The sequence below is a fragment of the Microtus oregoni genome, unplaced genomic scaffold, assembly GCF_018167655.1.
Source record: "Microtus oregoni isolate MIOR12 unplaced genomic scaffold, Mior012 000000F_ref0000247, whole genome shotgun sequence".
NCBI classification, from domain to species: Eukaryota; Metazoa; Chordata; class Mammalia; order Rodentia; family Cricetidae; genus Microtus; species Microtus oregoni.
This window is the reverse complement of record NW_024543059.1, coordinates 20,059,820-20,078,686: the sequence shown is the minus strand read 5'-3', so window position 1 is coordinate 20,078,686 and position 18,867 is coordinate 20,059,820. Positions and strand designations below refer to the sequence as shown.

General features: G+C 45.8%; 1 protein-coding gene across 2 annotated transcripts in view; it reads right to left on the bottom strand.

Moving 5' to 3' along the window:
- Slco3a1 (solute carrier organic anion transporter family member 3A1) overlaps positions 1 to 18,867 on the bottom strand; it is a 279,076-nt gene that overhangs the window by 220,240 nt on the left and 39,969 nt on the right. For both annotated transcript variants that reach the window (XM_041650131.1, XM_041650139.1), the window contains exon 2: positions 1,418 to 1,883. In XM_041650131.1, the coding sequence (XP_041506065.1) occupies positions 1,418 to 1,883 (466 nt within the window). The remainder of the gene's footprint in view (positions 1 to 1,417; positions 1,884 to 18,867) is intronic.

Genomic DNA, 18,867 nt, shown 5'->3' with positions numbered 1-18,867 from the left:
TGATCTGTTTCTGCTACCAGAAAACCTCTTTCCCAGGGCTCTGGGGTGACATCAGTCAAATCGAAGACCAATTGTCCACCTAAAGTTCTGGATGCCGTTTTAACAACAGGCTGGTTTAACAGCAGCAAAATGAAAAGGTCACCTAAGTTGCCACATCAGCGGGACCCTGCCCAGCTACAACCCAAGCCTTTGCCATATGGAGAGAGGGGGCCAGGACTGTGCGTCTTTAACTCAACAGTCCTAAGTACTATCACACAATTAGGTTCTCCCTGGGTTTGCCTTGTTCCAGATCTGGACAGGAAGGTGCTCTCTCTACTTTTCCCGCCCACAGCTCCTCTCACGTAAAGGTCGCAGATCTATATCGAACACACCTGTTCAATCAAGGCATCAACTCTACAGCAAGCCTCTTGGTGGCTACCTTGCTCCCATCTATCCTACCTCATAAATCCCGGGCTGCATAAAGTAGAAGCCTGGTAGACATGAAGCTCGTGTCGAATTTGGTTCAAATTCGATTTTCACTTAAGCCTTTAGAATGAGCTTAATGCCTCAAGGCACATTGATGCCAGTGACATTGCTCAGGTAGAGGTCATTTTCTCAGTTCCACACTCAGTGACTGAGAATGTCTCCATTGGAGGCAAAATTAGACGTAGTAAGTCAGGGCTGGAGATACCTGGCAAGCAACCATTCAAGCCACCTGCACTTGATCAAGGACATCATTTGTCACGTGAGCAAACTGCCACTTAGCTGTTTCTGGAAACCCTAGACCATGGGGCTCCTCCACCTCTCTGGTCTAAAATATCAGAAACTACTACAGCAGAAAATGGTTTTTAAAGTTTGCACATCCTTCGTTTCTTCCTAAAAACCCAGTTCCTGAGTGGACTGTTAGTGAAAACATTACCAGAAGTCACCAGCTTTGGGTTATACCAAATGCCAACAGTGCAATCAACTGCCTTGGTTTAGGTCCAAAATGGGGGAAAAATAAGAGGTGATGGTTTTGATTCTTCAAAGTTTAGGTTTCCTGGATGAAAACCCCAAATATATCTGGGTGAACACTAGGAAGCCCCAAATCTCTCTGCACTATGCGTGTGTGTGTGTGTGTGTGTGTGTGCGCGCGCGCGCGCGCACACACACACACACACACCAGATTAATCCCAAACCCCTCCAGACCAGATCTTCCCCTCCAAGGTCTGGTAAGATGCAGGAAGCATCTAAACATCCTTTGGAAAGATTTTCGAAAGTGCTTTAGTTGGTTGGCCCCTGCATCACGCATGTGAGAATTCCTGGGCATTAAATGTGGGTATCGCTGTTTTGCAAAACCCTGGAGATGGTTAGCCAGTTCCGCGAACGAATGCCCCAGGAAAACAGGGTCCCAACTTTGCACCAGTTTACCGACACATACAGAAGAAGCAGCGCCTACCTATATAGAGCGAGGAGTCCTTCCTCCGCACGTGGTCGTCAATGTAGGAGACCCCCAGGGGCTGCACGGGGGTAGCACCGATGCCCAGCAGCACCTGAGCCCCAATGAGCAGCAAGTACATCATGTTGGTGGCTGTCCGGTTACGGCAGATAAGGTCGGGGTCAGGCCCCTCATCACTGCTGGAGCCATTGGAGGCACAGACGTCGCGGCCCTCTGCGCCCCAGCGGATCTCGCCAGCCTCGTACTTGTACTGGTGGGTGAGGAACTCTGGCAGTGCGGATAGCAGTGCGCCCAAGGCCATGACGATGCCGCCGCAGCCAATAAGGCGTGGCCGGTGCCCACGTGCTCCGAAGTAGCTCACGAAGAGAATCAGCGCCAGGTTCCCAATCTCGAAGCTGCTGGCAATCACGCCCACATCAGCACTCTGGAGGTTGAACCTGCGTTCCAGGGTGGTCAACACGCTCACCTGAGGGTGGGAAAAGGCAATTTCAAAGTCTGTCTTAGAAGACCCTCTCCAAGACACCGCCCTGTTCTTCCTGGACCCTCCCACCTGCCTGGTAACGTGGCACCAGATGCCAAAGGCAAGTAGAAGCCCAATGAATGAATCGGAGAAGCATTCCCTTCGTTTGAAACCCTAATTTAACTGGAGAATTCACTTTCGTGGTATCAAAGATGATTTTTCCCAATATCTGCCTGTATCTTCAAGAGTACCATGTACTTCATGGGGGAGGGGAGGGGCTACAAAGTCGTCGTAAGTCCCAACGTCCATAGGTTACACACTCCCAAATATATGCTCTACCAGTCAAAACAACCTAGGTAGCAAAGCTGACCAGCTAGCTAGCTTAGCTCAACAGAATATAATATATTCATCCATGCATCCACCCGTCCATTCTTTTCCGGGTGCTAGGGATTTGACCTCAAGCCCTGACATGTGCTAGGGAAACACACTGCCACTGAGCTACATTCCCAGATTTCTTTTCACTTTTTATTTGGAGACAGCATCTCAGGAGGCCATGACAACCCTGAATGCACTCTCTGTTGGCCAGGAAGGCTTTGCACTCACTGGGTAGGCCAGAAGAGTCTTGAACCTATTTGGTCCTCCCTCCTACAGCTTCCCAAACAGCTGGGATCACAGACTGACACAAAAAGGCCTGGTAGTGGGATCATACTTAGCTGTCCTTCCTTCTGGGAGTTTCTAAATGACACGGATTTGCCTAAAGTAATATCTTATAAAACAAACAAACAACAACGACAAGCCCCTCCTGTCTGTTCTAAACATTGTAGCCTGCCCAGGAAATTTTCATGGGATATTTTTGCGTTGTCTCCCTCTTTTGTATTCCTGTCTGCCTGTACTTGTTCGACAATATTTACCAAACATATGCTATCTTCCTGGCAATGGCCTGCATAAAGAGGACAGAAAAATGAGGACACCTGGCCTTAAAAGGCCACCTGGCAGGAAAGTACACACAGATACAACTAGAACATCTATTGATAAAAGAACACATTCACAAAACAAAGCACAGTCCACCCTGGGGGGCCAAGGGGTGACACTTTATCATAAGGCTTATTGAGGGAGTGATGGAGTCCCTCTCCTGTTTGTGGGGACCGTGACCTGTATCACAGGAAGACAGCTGTCCCTGTCATGAGAGATCTGGCAGATGACCGAGGTCCTTGCTGGGCCAGGAAGAAGCACTTTGCACGAAGGTATGAACAAGATGGGAATGAATTCCTGACGAAGTGGAGGACTGACCAGGATTGTTAGTGAGGAGTACCACAGTGAGGAACAGGGCAGTCCGTGCAGTGTGGAGGCAGGAGTGCAGGGCACCGAGATAGAAAACAGAGATGAATCCCTGCTATTTCCTCCCTCCACTGTGACCCTGGCCAGCTCAGTTACCCTCCCTCGGCTCTGATGCTGAGAAATCATAATCCTATCAGCCCTAGCGTGATGGATATGAACGCTGGAATAATGGTGCAAATCAACTGGCCAGGAAAGCCTTCCATCTCATGGCAGGAAAGTAAGGAAAGGCAGTGAAGTACAAGGGCCAGGGTGGGTATCACATGGGCTCACCCTCATCCTAACTCCAGGTAATCAAGTTACTGTGCGCTTTAACACGCTCATCTGTGAAGCGACAATAAGAGCCGGGGCCAGGATAAACCTAAACCATGCACATGTGGGCTCTGTGAAAGGGTGAGCTGTAGACCTGATGAACACCAGTATTTCTGTGATTCTCTGGGAGCATCCGGGGTTTTAACAGCCACACCACATATGGGAAAGGAATGCTGGAAGAAAGAAGAAATGAACGCAGGTGGACAAAACCTCTAGGCTTCTATGGAGGCCTTGGGGAGGGTATGGATGATGTCCCTCATCAGCACACAGTGACAGACAGGAAAGGAGGGAGGGGCATTGCAGGAGAACTTTCTTTCAGGCAGACTGCCCTACGTCTGTGGACCAAGTGGGTATGTGCTGTTAAAGAAAGGGCAGCGAGGAGAGTCCCTTCCTCTAAGATTATACATAGGGGCACGGTTATAAACACCAAAGCCTTGGCAGGCTTCCAGCCGTGTCCCATCTGCTGGTATCCGTCCCCGTGTGCCCATACTGTCAAAGGACAGCGTGGCCAGGTTATTGCTCCTTGCTTCCTTTCAGTACATGTATTTTAAATCCCCGGAGCCCAGAGGATCTTAGCCCCATCTGAAGAGCTTAAGCTCTTAATACCTTAGTACCTGGGCTCCCACAGCGTTGGTGACTCAGCTGGGCCCCAGGGTAGCTTTGAATCTGATCCCCAGAAGGAAGGTGAGAGGAAGGCTGCTAAGGCGATGACACATGATGAGGATCTTTCTCTCCTTCAGCACTCTTTCATGGGCCAGCCCCACAGGGCAGCTTTGAAGCTTCTGTCATACCCAAGGTTCCCACTCTGGTTCCAATTCCCCTGTGCTTTCTGGCCAAGGCCAACCCACAACTCACTCAGCCCATGCTAGGAGATTAGATGGCTCCTTTCTCGGAATACCAGATTGCAGTTGTTGAGAACAGAAGATAAATGGGTTCTGGCCTGGTTACAAGGGGGCTCTAAGAGGCTCCCAAACGATGCTCTTTCTGAAAGCTCTGGGCAAGGGAAACGAAGAGCTTCAATTATTCGCTTCTTTCTGCTGCGACAGAACCATGCACGGCAGACCAAATGGCTTTCAACAGGTGATGTGGTGTGGAGGGGGAATTGACTGGGAGGTGGAGAACCACATGTTGAGTCTAGAAAGATGCACAGAAAAGGCTGGCTGAGAAGAAAGCAGGGATTAGTCAGGCAAGGGGGCCCAGACAGTCTGATGGTGTCTTAGCATCACCACTGCTGTGACACATACCTAAGACAAACAACATGAAGGAAGATTTGCGAGGGCTCGTTTGGAAGGTTTCAGTCCAAAGTCACTTGGTATCATCATTTCAGATCTATGGATAGGCAGACTATGATGGGGGGGGGGCACTATTTGGTGGAATGGGATGCTGTTGCTTCACAAAAGCCAGGAAGTAAGATGAGAAAGGAAGGAAGGAGATGGGGACTCCAGGGGTTCATCTTTAGTGACCAAAGTACCTTTCACTAAGCTTGCCTGCCTCCCAACACTGCAGGCTGTAATGAAGCCTTCAGCGCAGGGCCCAAAGATGCAAGCCACAACGGGTAGATCTGCTGGTGACACGCTCCACCATGGGGGCAGATGGCTACACAGTGGAGGAGACACTGACATATAGTCATTTTTTTATTTCTGCCATGATGCATGAGGCCAGGCACAGAAAACAGTGTGTCTCAAGCCTGGAACCCCGACAATAGCTCCAATTCAGCAAATGTCCCATCTCAAACTCTCTCACAAAGTGCATGTTTATGATGCCAGGTAAAGGTCATGGCGGGGTCATACCAACAGACAACGGTAGGCAAGACACAAATAGTCAGTTCTTTAGATCCCGATCCTACCCGGGCTCTTAGTCTGCCTCCGACCAGGGTCTTTGCTCTTGTATCCTCTTGTGATCCCCAGCGACACTCGTCTAGACCAACACTTTAATGTTCCTGCCGCTGCGCTGAAACTACGCTTTGCGGAGCAATTAGATAGGGGGGCTAATGCCTTTACTCATTTAAAGCACAGTTTTGAGAAGCTGGACTAATTAAGTATGTATGAGACCATAAAAGCCACTTGTGGCTTTTTATGTGGCAGAGAACAGTCCCGCACTGAGGGGAGCAGACTGCCGAAGGGAATGGCTGCCTTTACTTAATGGGTAACAGGACTAGAGGAAACAGCTGGATAATTAGAGACAGAGACAAAGGGGCAGGGATTCCGGGAGGAAAAGAAAGGAGGAAGTGCCCTTACCCTGGGCCGAGGGGAAATGAAGTTAGTTTGGGAAGCAGGCAGGGTCTGTCAGGCTTCTGCAGCATTAACTAAGAGGGAGGGAGGGAGGAAAGGAAGAGAGAGATCCGCATTTCTGCATCTCATGAACTCTTATTAAGAACAGAGTCCCAGGGCCAGGCAATGACTCAGGGAACTGTTGGCTAAACAAGCATGAGGAACCAAGCTCAATCTTGAACCAATCATGCCCAAAGCTGGGCAAGATGGCGCCTGGTGCCAGGGAGGAAGCAGCAGGCACATGCCTGGGTTCCCTGGTCAGCTGGCCTATAATCCTTATGGAGTCCCAGTGAGAGACCCTGTCTCATAAAAGAAGACGATGACTTCCGAAGAATACCTGAGATTGACCCCTGACCTGCATATATATCCACATGCCAGTCCAAGTGCATGCATGCATGCTCACACACCTGTATGCACACATGCATGCATACACACATACACACACACACACACACACACACACACACACACACAACATCTAAAATAGAGCCTAGTAGCATGAAGAATGCTTATTCTTTACTTTTTATGATTTTTGTTTGTGGTGCTGAGACTGTTACCCAGGGCCTTATGCATCCTCCTAGAGCCTCCTGCATCCAATACAAATACACAGAGCTCTGGCCCTACCACCAGCATGGGGTTCTAAAAAGCTGCTGCTCATCTTGGAATGACACCATCAGTAACAGGGACATGCTTGGCCCATGATCAACCTGAGGCCTGGCTCTCAATGCTTATTGGCAAAGCCTGACCAACAGTGCCTGTTCCTCGGGCCTCTATCACAAAAGTGATGGCTCCCCCAAAGAGGTGGAGCGTGTTCTGTGTGTACCTATGGCATATGTGTGCCCAGAGCGTCAGCATTTAATTCCTTAATGCTTCGGATTCCACAGCCTTGTGGCGAGGCCAGAGGGCCTGCGATTCTAGGAAGTCCACTTGCTGCATATCAGAGGACTGGGGAACCCATACTTCGTTGCCTTTCCTCCCGTCCCCAACCATCTGAGGCTGAAAGGCTCCACTTCTAAGTCAATATAAAGTACACAAGTCCCTCTCCTTTGACACTCACAGGGCAGGGGGGAGCCTTGCCTCCTAGGGTGCTGCAGCCACTCTAGGGCTGACCACAGTTAAGGGAACTCAGTCTAAAGGTAGGACTTTGGTACATGTTGATGTCATTACTGTAGGACAGGATGGCCTGTGGGCAGGTACATCTGATTCTTCCCCTACTTTCTAAAGAAGTAGCCTGGGGAGGTTGCCAAGCACTCGTTAGCAGGAATCCAGATTCTTAGGGCCATGGTGGAAGACTGGGATCTTCAAGACACGAGCCTACATTTTCCTTCTGCCTTGGGTGGTGAGGCTGGGCCTAGCTACTGCAATCACCTGGGTAATCTCTGAACAAATGTCAGTGCCTGTTCCTCGGTCCTCTCTCACAAAGGTGATGGCTCCCCCAAGGAGGTGGAGCGTGTTCTGTGTGTACCTATGGCATATGTGTGCCCAGAGCCCTGGATAGCATTGCAACCTGATCTATCCCTAGAGCTCTTTTAGAGTTCAGTATGGAACTCCAGATTTGGGGTAGAGGGTCTTGTCAGGGGATGAATATATCCATCCCAGTCTGACCACGAACTCATTCTGCAGTCCAAGGTGGCTGTAAACTTGAGGTCCTCCTGCCTTAGCCTAGGATCATGGGCCACAAAGTCAAACCAGTCTTGTGAGAGCCTGTTTCCAAGCCTTTGCCACAGGTACAACAGTGTGTGCTCTCGTGAGCACCCTTGAGGTCAGGTAGCTACTCAGTAGGGTATATACATTAAGGAACTATCATCATCATTGGCATGCATGATCTGTGTGCTTTTTTTCCATTTAATCCAATTCCACGCACCCCAGTGCCTGCTGCGTGGGCAGTTCAAGAAGCCTTGGCTGCGATTAAGAGACAATCCATATACGGCAGAATGAAACCATTCAGCAACAGCATAGGCTACAGCACCACAACAGAGAGGCAGAGCAACCAAGGGAATGAAAACACCGACAACAGATCCGAGACACAACAAGAGTGAACTGGATTGTAAAAGACATGGAGTGGGAGAAGTTGCCACAGCAGTGCAAAAGCAAAGATCAGGAAAAGGAAGATACACAAAGACGGAGAGTTCTAGCCAGCCTGGGGCGGAAAGAGACGACACAGGTCTTCAGAGCACCGCTGCCAGGAGTCAACTGAGATAAAGCAGGCTTGAAGGTCACACTGAGGATCTGCACTGGATTTAGATGTCAATGGGGAAGGGAAGCTGTTGAGCAGAAGCCATCCTTTAGAAATAGCATAGCATGTCAACATCACTGTGGTCATGACAAAGAAATGTGGGTGCCTCTCTCAGGGGTTCCTGGAAAGAATTTGACACACTTACTCTGGAAAGAGTCAGACAGTTAACATTTTAGGCTTCCAGGCCATGTGGTCACCATAGCAACACTGGCATCTGCCATTGTAGCCCAACACAGCATCCATGACAACCTGTACATAAATGGACATTGCTGAGTTCTAATAAAACTTTACTAACAAAAGCAGGCAGAGGGCCAGATTTGGTCCTATACTTCTTTGTAGACTGCCCAAACCTTGGCTCTACATATTATATCTTTAACTGAAAATAAAAACTTCCCATTCATAATAAATATATAAAACACTCCTGTTAAAAATACGCATTATATCTTTAACTGATAATAAAACTTTCCATTCATAATAAATTTATGAAACACTCCTGTTAAAAATACCAAAAAAAAGAGAGTGAGAGAAAGTCATTTCTAGGCAGCTCATCACTAGCTTGTGAAGGCTGGAGAGTTTAGTTTTCTTTTTAAACCCCACACAGCAGTTTGTAAAGAAACTTTAATTTCTTATCAGCCCTTTCAAGGGCACGTTCTCCCTGGACTGAGGGGAACATTCTCTGCTCCCAGAAGGCAGTATCCAGCGTCTGGGATAAAGCTACAGCAGTACTAATCTCAGCTTAAGGAAGCCCCACATGCTACTCTTTCCCATCTGAACAGCCGCTGTGCCTTGTGGTGAGAAGTTCGGTGCACTGGGGAAATGGTGAAGTCCAGGATCCCAGGTCTGCACAGTCAGGTGGCCCAGGACACCATAGTCCCAGCCCCTTGCTCTTGCTCCAACCTCACCATTGAGCCAGGTGAAGAAGACATTGGCAAGGCTGCTTGATGTCTGCTGCAGTGTTAGCACACATGGGGAGATAAACGGGTATAATTTTCAAATCAGTCTTCCTTAAAAGGCAGAGAATGAATTAGACAGAACAACTTTTGAGACACTGACCATGGCCCCAGGCACGTACAAGAGCATCAGTGGTAACCAGTTTATAAAGCAATCCTGTTGTTATCCTAAACAAACTTCATTTTTGCAGGAGCATGAAAATAATCTCAAGGAACATTCAGTCTCTTGTCTATCATGCCAAGGCCATGTCCTTTTTCTGGAACACACTCCTGCTGTGAAGCCCAGGCTGGTCTCAAACCTCAGCTTCCCAAGGGCTGAGATTACAAGTCTGTACTGCCACACGCCATAAGAACATGCCTTCTTACAGAGGGATGAGCAGGGGACATAGGGGAGATTTTAAGAGCTTCAAGAGACAGGGTCAGGCTCTGCAAAACAAGCCCTGAGATTCCTTTTCTAGTCTGTCTGTCCACAAGGAAAAAAGCTCCAGGCTCAAGTATGCACTGTAACCATGTGCATAGCTGGGCTTCAGCATGCTCCCTAACCCCCAAGCAGGATCCTGGGCCACCAAAGTCCTCTCAGGCCTCTCCCTGGGTGACTCTTTGTATCCTGATCTTGCACACCCTTGCTGTCACTTTCGTAGATTACCTGGAATGACAGTGGCAGTGTCTGCCTACCCAGATTTACAAAACCCTCCCTGGCCTCTCATTCTCTAAGAACTCATTTGTGTATACTTCACGTTCCTCCACTCCATCATCGTCTCCCCGTCCTCTGGACTGTGGGTCCTCTCATCTTCTCCCACTGCCTTCCTGAAAGTGGCCCTGAACCACAACAGAGGCAACTGGTTTTTGATTCCTTTTATTCCTGTGAATTGTATGTTTAATTAATCCATGATAAGAGAATGTGCAATGGTTTATGATCCTCCCACTCAAAATAAATAAATAAATAAATAAATAAATAAATAAATAAACAAATAAAGTAAGCAAGCATCACTAAGTGTAATTGCTTTCAAAATGCAAAACACATCATTGATCCCCCCCCATCCTCGCCCCCACCACCCCCTCATTGCTCTTCATTTCGGCTTAGATAAACAAAGGTTCCACCTCTCTGCTACCCTGCAATCAACAGAGTTCCCTGTACTCTGTGCCTGAGCCCTGGCAACACTGGCAGGTACTTTGGCATCAGGCCTCGTCTTACAATAATTTGTATTGAGCCTTGCACACCACAGCCCAGAGCATTGTTTCAACTCGAAACGTGTTTGGTACCTGTTCGTTTCTATTGGAGGGCAACAGGAACTCGGTGGTTTCCTCGGTTTTCAACCAAGTACGGCGGGCCAGGCAAAGGCCTACAACAGATCTTGGTGTGAGGCTCACACTGAAGACTTATTTCAACACAGGCTCCTCAGGCAGAGCTGTCTTGTACTTAGTCAGAATCTCTGCATGCCCCATGCCCTTAGAACACTAGTGAGTGCATTGAAAAGCCCCCATTTGAGTTGGAAGATGGTTTAGTAAAGTATTTGATGCACAATTCTGAGGACCTAAGTCTAATCCCTAGAACCCACATAAAAAAGCTGGTGTGAACAAGGCAGTGGTGGCTCACACCTTTAATCCCAGCGCTTAGGAGGCAGAGGCAGGCGGATTTCTGAGTTTGCAGCCAGCCTTGTCTACAGAGTGAGTTCCAGGACAGCCAGGGCTACACAGAGAAACCCTGTCTCAAAAACAATAACAAAAACAAAATGAAAAACAACCAATCAAACAAAATAAACAAGAAAAAAACAAAACAGAATAACATCAACAAAGGCAGGTGTGGTGATATAGTATCTCAAGGAACAACACTGTATGTATGTATGTATGTATGTATGTATGTGTCTTTCTGTATACATATATATATCTATTATCTATGTCTCTATTATATATATTATATATATTATATTTGTCTGTATCTATCATTTATCTATTTGTCTATCTCTGTGTGTATAAAGACCATTATTATGTGTGAATAATAAGTGAATATAAAAGAGGTAAAGGGGTAGGAAGATGATTGTTAAAAAGACATATGGGGAAGAAAAGAATTCAGCGATCACATGGAATTTTGTTTTTGAACTCTGAGATATTTGAAAGGTGTCTTTTTTGTTGTTTTTGAGGCTGGATTTCATATAGCTCACTATATAGTTAAGGTTGGCCTAGAACTTCTGACCCCCCTATTTCTTAGGTAGGCCCTGGCACTCCTACGTCCTGGAATTACAGGAGCTATCTACCATATGCAGCTCTTCAACTCTGGGCTAAACAAAGATAAACATAGGAGAAGCTTTCCAAATGGCCATGATCATTATCAACCTTTGATAGAGTACATAACATAGAAACATTTAAACAGTGTGTGTATGTGTGTGTCTAGTAAGAAAAATGGTTATTACGGCTGATCTGAGAAATACTTTCATCAGATATTTTGTCATAGTAACAAAAAAAGTGACCAATACAATGTGTGTGTGTGTGTGCATGTGCGTGTGTGTGTGTGCGTGTGCGTGTGTGTGTGTGTGCGTGCACAGGGCAGGTGATAACAGCAGAGGAAGGGGTGTTAGCAGAAGGGCAAAGGAAAGGGTGTAGAGAGACCAACTCACCTCCACCGAGACAAAGACCACCTGCCCCCCAATATGAATCCTGCCCCTTCTTATCTCCCAAAGGCCTTTCACTATCATAGCTACCGCCAACTGGCTTCATCCTTATCTTGTCCCCACACAAATACAAATAACTAAAAATAACCTTCCTAATCCCTGCCATCCTCCTCCTTTCTGTCCTCCAGCACTGTCCACAAAGTCCCCTTTTGTTGGACACAGCTGCCATTGCACACAGGTCCCATTCCTATCACTGCCCTGCTCTGGCCGCAGGAAGCTGCAGCAGATAAATGTTGCCCATGCCCTGTGTCTTCTTTGATACAAACTCTGCTTTCCTTCTCCTATCACACCGGGTCTCCCGGTGATTTCTGGCACAGTTGATCCTCTCTTGTGACAGGCATGAACTAGAAATTCATTGTGATCCTCCTGGCTAATCATCCTTCTCTCTTCTGTAGCCAGAAACTGTAGAAAATCGTGTTCCATGCTGACACTCTCTTGTCTGATTCTTTCACACTGACAGCACCCAATCTCTCTGTGGTGCAGACTCCTACAGTTGACAAATGACCAGGCCTCTACTTCAGGCCATAGTACCCACACGTCCCTAACCCAAAACAGGTTTGTCCCTTTCCACCCATCCAGCCTGCCCTGCTCTTCTGATGTCTCGTTCCCTGAACATCAGCACCTCACACACACCTAGGCACCCCAAGTCCCCGACCCCTCCAGTTAGTTGCCGAGTTCAGATCCTGCCTGTAGGTCCCAAGTACCTTCCAGACCTGCTCAAGCTGACCTTCTCTACATGTCCTCTGACCTTTCTCACGTATCCCATCCATTCTCCTCACAATTCTCATCCCTTACCACCCTGTTTAAAACTCTAGTGAAAACCACCACCAAAAGGAAAAGTTCAAGCCCTTTTGGCTTAAGGTGACAGATCTGCTGATATATAGTCACATCCTGCCTCTTTGGCCTCTCTGCACCAATCCTGAGTAATATTTCCCATTCCCTAGCCTTCAGATGAGCCAAATTCCCAGCCCATGGTTTTTCCTCTTTGCACTAACATCTAAATCATATGCCCACTGCTAAAGATTCCAGAAGGCAGGGAATCTCCGAAAGGGTGGCAACGTTGGTAATCAATTACTTAGAAGCTCGGGTCTGTTCACAGCTCTGGTCTCAAACCCAATCCTGCAAGACTATTATAGCATGAACACTGTGGAGAGTTCCTTGGAAGAAGGGAAAACACACTAGCCAGGCTTCAGTTCCTCTGCGTTTCTCCTCCCAGAACCCACAGTTCCTGAGAACTGCCTGCACTTCTTAGGAATATGGAGTATCACTAGATGACGGGAGGACAGGCAGATCTGACCATGTTCACGCATCAGACAAGGACTGGGAGGATGGAGTAAAGTGTTAAGGGATATGTAGTCTCCCCCATGGCTGATCTAATAAAAAGAGCTAATAGTGAAGTCTCCACAGTACAATCTGCGGATGGTACAGGTAAGCTTCGCTAAGCCCATTCCATTCTGACTACATAACTACATTAAGTAGCGAATATCATTCCTATTTACAGATACAGAAACAGGCACGGAGGAGAAATCTTTTGCTCAAGGTCTTACAGGCAGCAAAAGGACAAGGCAGCACTCACACAAGTCTAGACAGTGTGGATCCAAAGCCCATACATACTTTTTACTGCCATACAAGTTCTCTTCTCTAGAAGTTGGAAAAAGACTACAGGGCTGAGTGGAAAGGAGAGAACCTTGGCAAATCCCCTTCTCAAAGGTCAGTGTGCTTTCTGACACCTACCAGAAGGAGCCATGTAAGCTTTCAAAAGAGGGAGGCAACCATATCTGGGTTCGTTATACCCAGATATGACACCTATGAACTAAAACAATGATTGACAAGGCACGATGTCCCTATGGGAGTGAGAGTGGCTACATTGATGGTTCCAATAGCTTTCTAATTAGACTTAATGCCCATTCAACAAGAGGAAAATCATGTCTGATACTAGAAACTTAGCCAACTACCTAGGGCTAAAGATGTCCTGTATCTTAGACCAGAACATACCATTGCGATTTTACTAAACCAACACAATTCCTAGCTACATTACAAACTAAATATCTATCTTTATAGCCATAGGTAGGTATAGGTCTCAAGCCCCATCAAAGAAATAGCTCTTTGCAACAGATGGAGACCATTACAGAAAATGACAACCTATCAAAATGCATGTAACCACAAGGTGCCTAGTCCTAACTAAGACATTTACAACACAGCTTCTGCTAAGGCTCAGGGATCATTGTGGAAGAAGGGGCAGAAAGACTGTAAGAGCCAGAGGAACAACTTTTGTGCTTTGCTATAAGAATTCCTCTCCTAGACATGTTAGAGAAACTACATCCTTGAAGTCTCATGAACACTGCTGCCTAAACAAGACCTCAGCACTAATAAACATAAACACGCTAACATGGGAGGAGGGAATCTCAAGGGGCCTCAAGCTTAGACAAAGAACTATGGGCAACTATGGAATGCCAGGACTTGAAAAAATTATGTTTCCCAGGAAAGAACTCCCAAATTGGCTATCTAATACTAAGTGGTCAGCCTTGAATCACACACACCACACACACACACACACACACACACACACACACACACACACACTTATATAAATTAAGCAGTTTTCATTTATATATTTAGGAAGAGTTATATACACATATGCATATACGTAAGAAGAGTTTAAGACATGGACATGAATTTGAGAGACAGAAAGAAAGGCTGGGGGAAGGAAAGGAAGAGAGGAAATGATGTGATCATACTTTAATTTAAAAATGATAACATAGGACCACACTGTCAAATGTAGCCTTTTTAAGACTCTGGAAAACTGATTAAGGGAGAATAGCAAATTGAAGAGCATTAACTCCAGAGAAACTTTTCAGTCTTGGGTAAGAACATGAGGGCTTTGATTCTGGTTCCTCCACACAGGTCAGCTAGGAAGTTCCTCATGGGAAGGATGGCCATGCAAACCAGCAACTCCACTGGGGCAGGAGTTCATCTGGGGGTGGGGTAGGGGGGTGGAACATGAAACACTACATACTTACTGACAACCAACAGCAATGCTGATAGTAAACAAACATCAAAAAGAAACCCACCTCATCTGCTTAAAGCTGTAGCCGGGTTAGAGCAAGCAGCTATTAGACAAGGTAGAAATCTAATAGAAAGATGGTCTTCGGGAAGCTCTCTAAATATCCCTGGCTGACCAGAAAGCTCTACACATGAATACAGGGAGGGAGATTCATGTTCACTCCTCAGTTCTGGGTACTGGCTTGTGTGCACAGAAGGAAGAGAAACAAAAGTACAAGCCGGGAAAACTTCAACCCTGTTTGATATGCAATCTTGGTGTTCAACGGATTTGAAAACAAACTCGGACCAGACACCGACTGTTTGTGCTCAGAAGCAATCCAGGTTCAAAAATAAACACGATAATTAAATAAACACAATAATTAAAAAAATTCAAAATGAAAACAACAACAAACAAAGAAACTGAGAAATGAATAGTCGCATCTCACACGGGACAAGTTCCCCAGACGTAGGTCAAGCACAGAATTAAACAAAACACAACAAAAACTGAACTGTGTGGAGGGGGGCAGAGCTGAATCCATAATTGTTAGGGTATATTGCCTCAAATGTCCAGTTTTCAGCAGAAAAAAAGCAAAGAGACAAAAATATTAGAGAAACAAGGATACTACCACCACTACAAATGGCAACAAATAGCAACAAAACCCACATAGGACCTCTTCATTACTCAGGAAATAAAAAGCAGTCAAATGGAATAACCTAGAATTGGCTTCAGTCTTTGCCATAGCCATGACTGACTGAATCGATAATAAATACCTTCAAAGAAATAAGGAAATTTATCTTTAAAAGACAGAATTACAATGTTAAGCTCTTAACAAATATCTTAGTAAAGATATGACCCAGAATACAATCAGACAGATGTTCAGTCATTGCAAAGGATTGGTCCACTCCAAGGAGCTCAGTCTGAAATACGAGATAGCTGAAGAAAGAATCAGAGAACATGAAAACAGCTTGGCAGTATCCAATCTAGAGAGTAAAGGAGGAGGACGAAGTCCCTCAAGGATCATTGTGACCTCAGCAGACAGAGCAATACTCCTGAAGCCAGAGTCCTACTAAGAAAGAAGAGAAAGGACCAGACAAAAAGAAGCAATGTTTAAAATATCTGAAATATTGTGTTCGGTGGGGGACATGAATCTAGAAGTCCAGGAATTTCAATAAACTTCAGAACAGGGGAAACCATTAGATCTATACACAAATTACAGCCCGTTAAAAGATAAAGAGCAACAGAAAATACTAAAAGAAACGAGGGAAAATAAAAACTTCATCATCTTCTGGGGATCCTCATAGGGGAGTAACAATTGTCTTTTTCATCAAAAACAACAAAGGCCAGGGAACAGTGAAATTACATAATTAAACCACTGGAGGAAAATGTCCAACCAAAAGAATTGCTTATCAAAAGAGAGGTACATATAGTCTTATAATAAAGGTCAGATCTTTCTTACAATTCACCGTTAGATATTTCTTACAAGGAATACAAAAGTAAGACCTTCAGGTAGAAGGGGAGAAAACACCTGCAGAGATACAAATATGCACTAAGAAATAAAGCTAAAGAGATGATTCAGCAGATAAAAATGCCTGCAGACAAGCCCGGAGGCCTGAATTTGAACCCCAGGACCCAGATGGTGGAAGGAAAGAATGGACCCCAGCAAGTTGTCCTCTGATTCCTATATATATTCTGTAGCATTTGTGCCCCTTACCAAATAGATAAAGTGCCAGAAATAAAGATACCACCAAAGTTACCAATGCGCATAAGTGTATTTTTCTGCTCCCGTTACAGTCTCCAACAATCACACGACAGAAAGAAGCAGGCGACAGTTCATTCGCAGTCTGCCCAGGTGGTCGGTCAGGAGTGAGAATTGGAGCAGAGTGGAAGCAAAGCTTCCTATTTTTACAAGAATCCCGTTAGCGCTCACCCAAATGAGACTGTGATCACTGAAGACACGAGTTTGTAAATGCAGTCACTAAGAAAATCGCAAGGAAAGAAAATGAATTAAACAAAGCAGGAGAAAAGAACACAAAGGAGGGCCATAATGAAGGAGCAGAGGAACAAAGACTTGAGACACAAAACCAGTCACAACATAGCGGATGGAAACTCCACTTCCATCAGTGTCTCATGGTCCCAACACACAGGAAGCAAAGACTCACAAAATGAAAGGAGAAACACCAGATTCAGCCTTAACGGTTGGAGAGTTTAACAGCCCACTCAATAGCCGATATAAACGGCAGACAAAAAAAAAAATAATTGGTCAGGATAAAGACGATTTGAACAACAGTACCTCCGCATCTTAAACTCAGCCATAAAAGGACAAACAGCTCACTTTTCAAAGGAGGCAAGTCATTTGAAAAGACACTTCACCAAAGAAGATGTAGACGTGTCTAATAAGCATCTGAAGAGACGCTTGGCGCCATTAGTCTGAGAGAAATGCCTGTCAGAAGCATGGTGAGATACTATTCCCCACCCACCAGAATGTCTGCTAAAAATGATGCAGACACCGGGTGTTCAAATACTGCAAGTGAGCGTGTGAAGACAAAATGCACACAGACGCTTGGAGACCGGTGGAGCAGTTAAAATATGAAACTCTACTTTATCATGGAACGGTCTCACTCCCCGAGCTCTCCTCGAGAACAATGACAGCTCATATCCCACGAAACCTATAAATTGTGGCATTAGGCTTAACAGCCCAAAACAACTCAAATATCCATCAGCGCTCACAGGGAAGACGAAATATGCTCTATCCCATAAATCTGGTGCCAGTGTCATCTAATAAATCAATATTCACAGAGTTCTAACACAGGAAAAGTAGTCAGCAGCGACGTGAAAGAGCCGTGTTGATTCACTGCAACATGAATAAAACTCAAAAATTCAACACTGAGGAAAATTAGTTATATGTAAACGACGAGACGCTGTATGAGTCCACTTATATGAGCATCCAGAAGAAGACAAATAGATAAAGAAAGGAGACTGGGAGGAAAGCGCTGGTGTTTATGAGCATTAACATGACAGCTCATAGCTGTCTGTAACTACAGTACCTCTGGACCTGGTACCGTCTTGTGGTTTCAGGCACTGCATACATAGAGTGCACATACGTACATACATGCAAACAAACACAAATAAACATAAAATAAAAATAAAATTTTTATACAAATAAGGAAATTACAATACATGGGGCTGAGTTAGAGCAGAAACTGACAAGCATCTAGATGCTATTTATCTGTTTGTTTGTTTAACTTGTTGCTTATTTGCTTGTTTTGTTTTTCTGAGACAGCATCTAACTAACCCAAGATGGCCCCAAACTCAGACTCTTCTTACATCTGCCTCAAGATGCTGAGATTGCAAGATAGCGCCACCATAGCCAACTGATAACCAGTTTTTACAGGGGCATTTCGAAACAGAGTGTGATAATGATTGTATAAGGTTAGCAATCTGTTAAAAACTCACTGGTTATATGCAGTTTATTCTTCTTTCATATATTATTACATCCCAAAGTTTCCCCTCCTTCCAGTCTCTTCCCCCACTTCCCCTCGTCCCCAGACTTACCCTCCCTCCATCTCCCCTCAGAAAAGAGCAGGCCTCCCAAGGACATCAGCCAAAACTACATAATAAGCTACAGTAAGACCAGACACATACCATTGCATCAAGGCGGGATAAGGCAACCCAGTAGAAGGAAAAGGGTCCCACAAAAGGGCAAGAGAGTCACAGATAGTCCCTACTCCCTATGTTAGGACACAAGAACACCAAGCTACTCAGTCATAATATATATGTAGAGAATCTAGGACAGATCCCTACAAGGCCCCTGATCCCTGCAAGCCCCATGAGTCCCAGTCAGTTGATTCTATGGGTCATGTTCTCTTGAAATACCCAACCACTCTAATTCTTCCAATCTTTGCTCCCCTTCCTCTGCAGGACTCCCCAAACTCCACCTAATGCTTGGCTGTGGGCCTCTGTATCTGCTCCCATCTGTTGCTGTATGAAGGCTCTCTGGTCTCTCTGACGAGCAATCTGCAAGGCTCTGGTCCCAGAACACTCTGCAGGCAGGACAAACTGTAGGTCAGAGGTTTTGTGACTGGAATGTCCCAATCCTTCCACTGGAGGCTTTGTCTGGTTACAGAAGCAGGAAGACCTGAGTTCAATCCCCAGAACGCACATTAAAATAAAGCTGG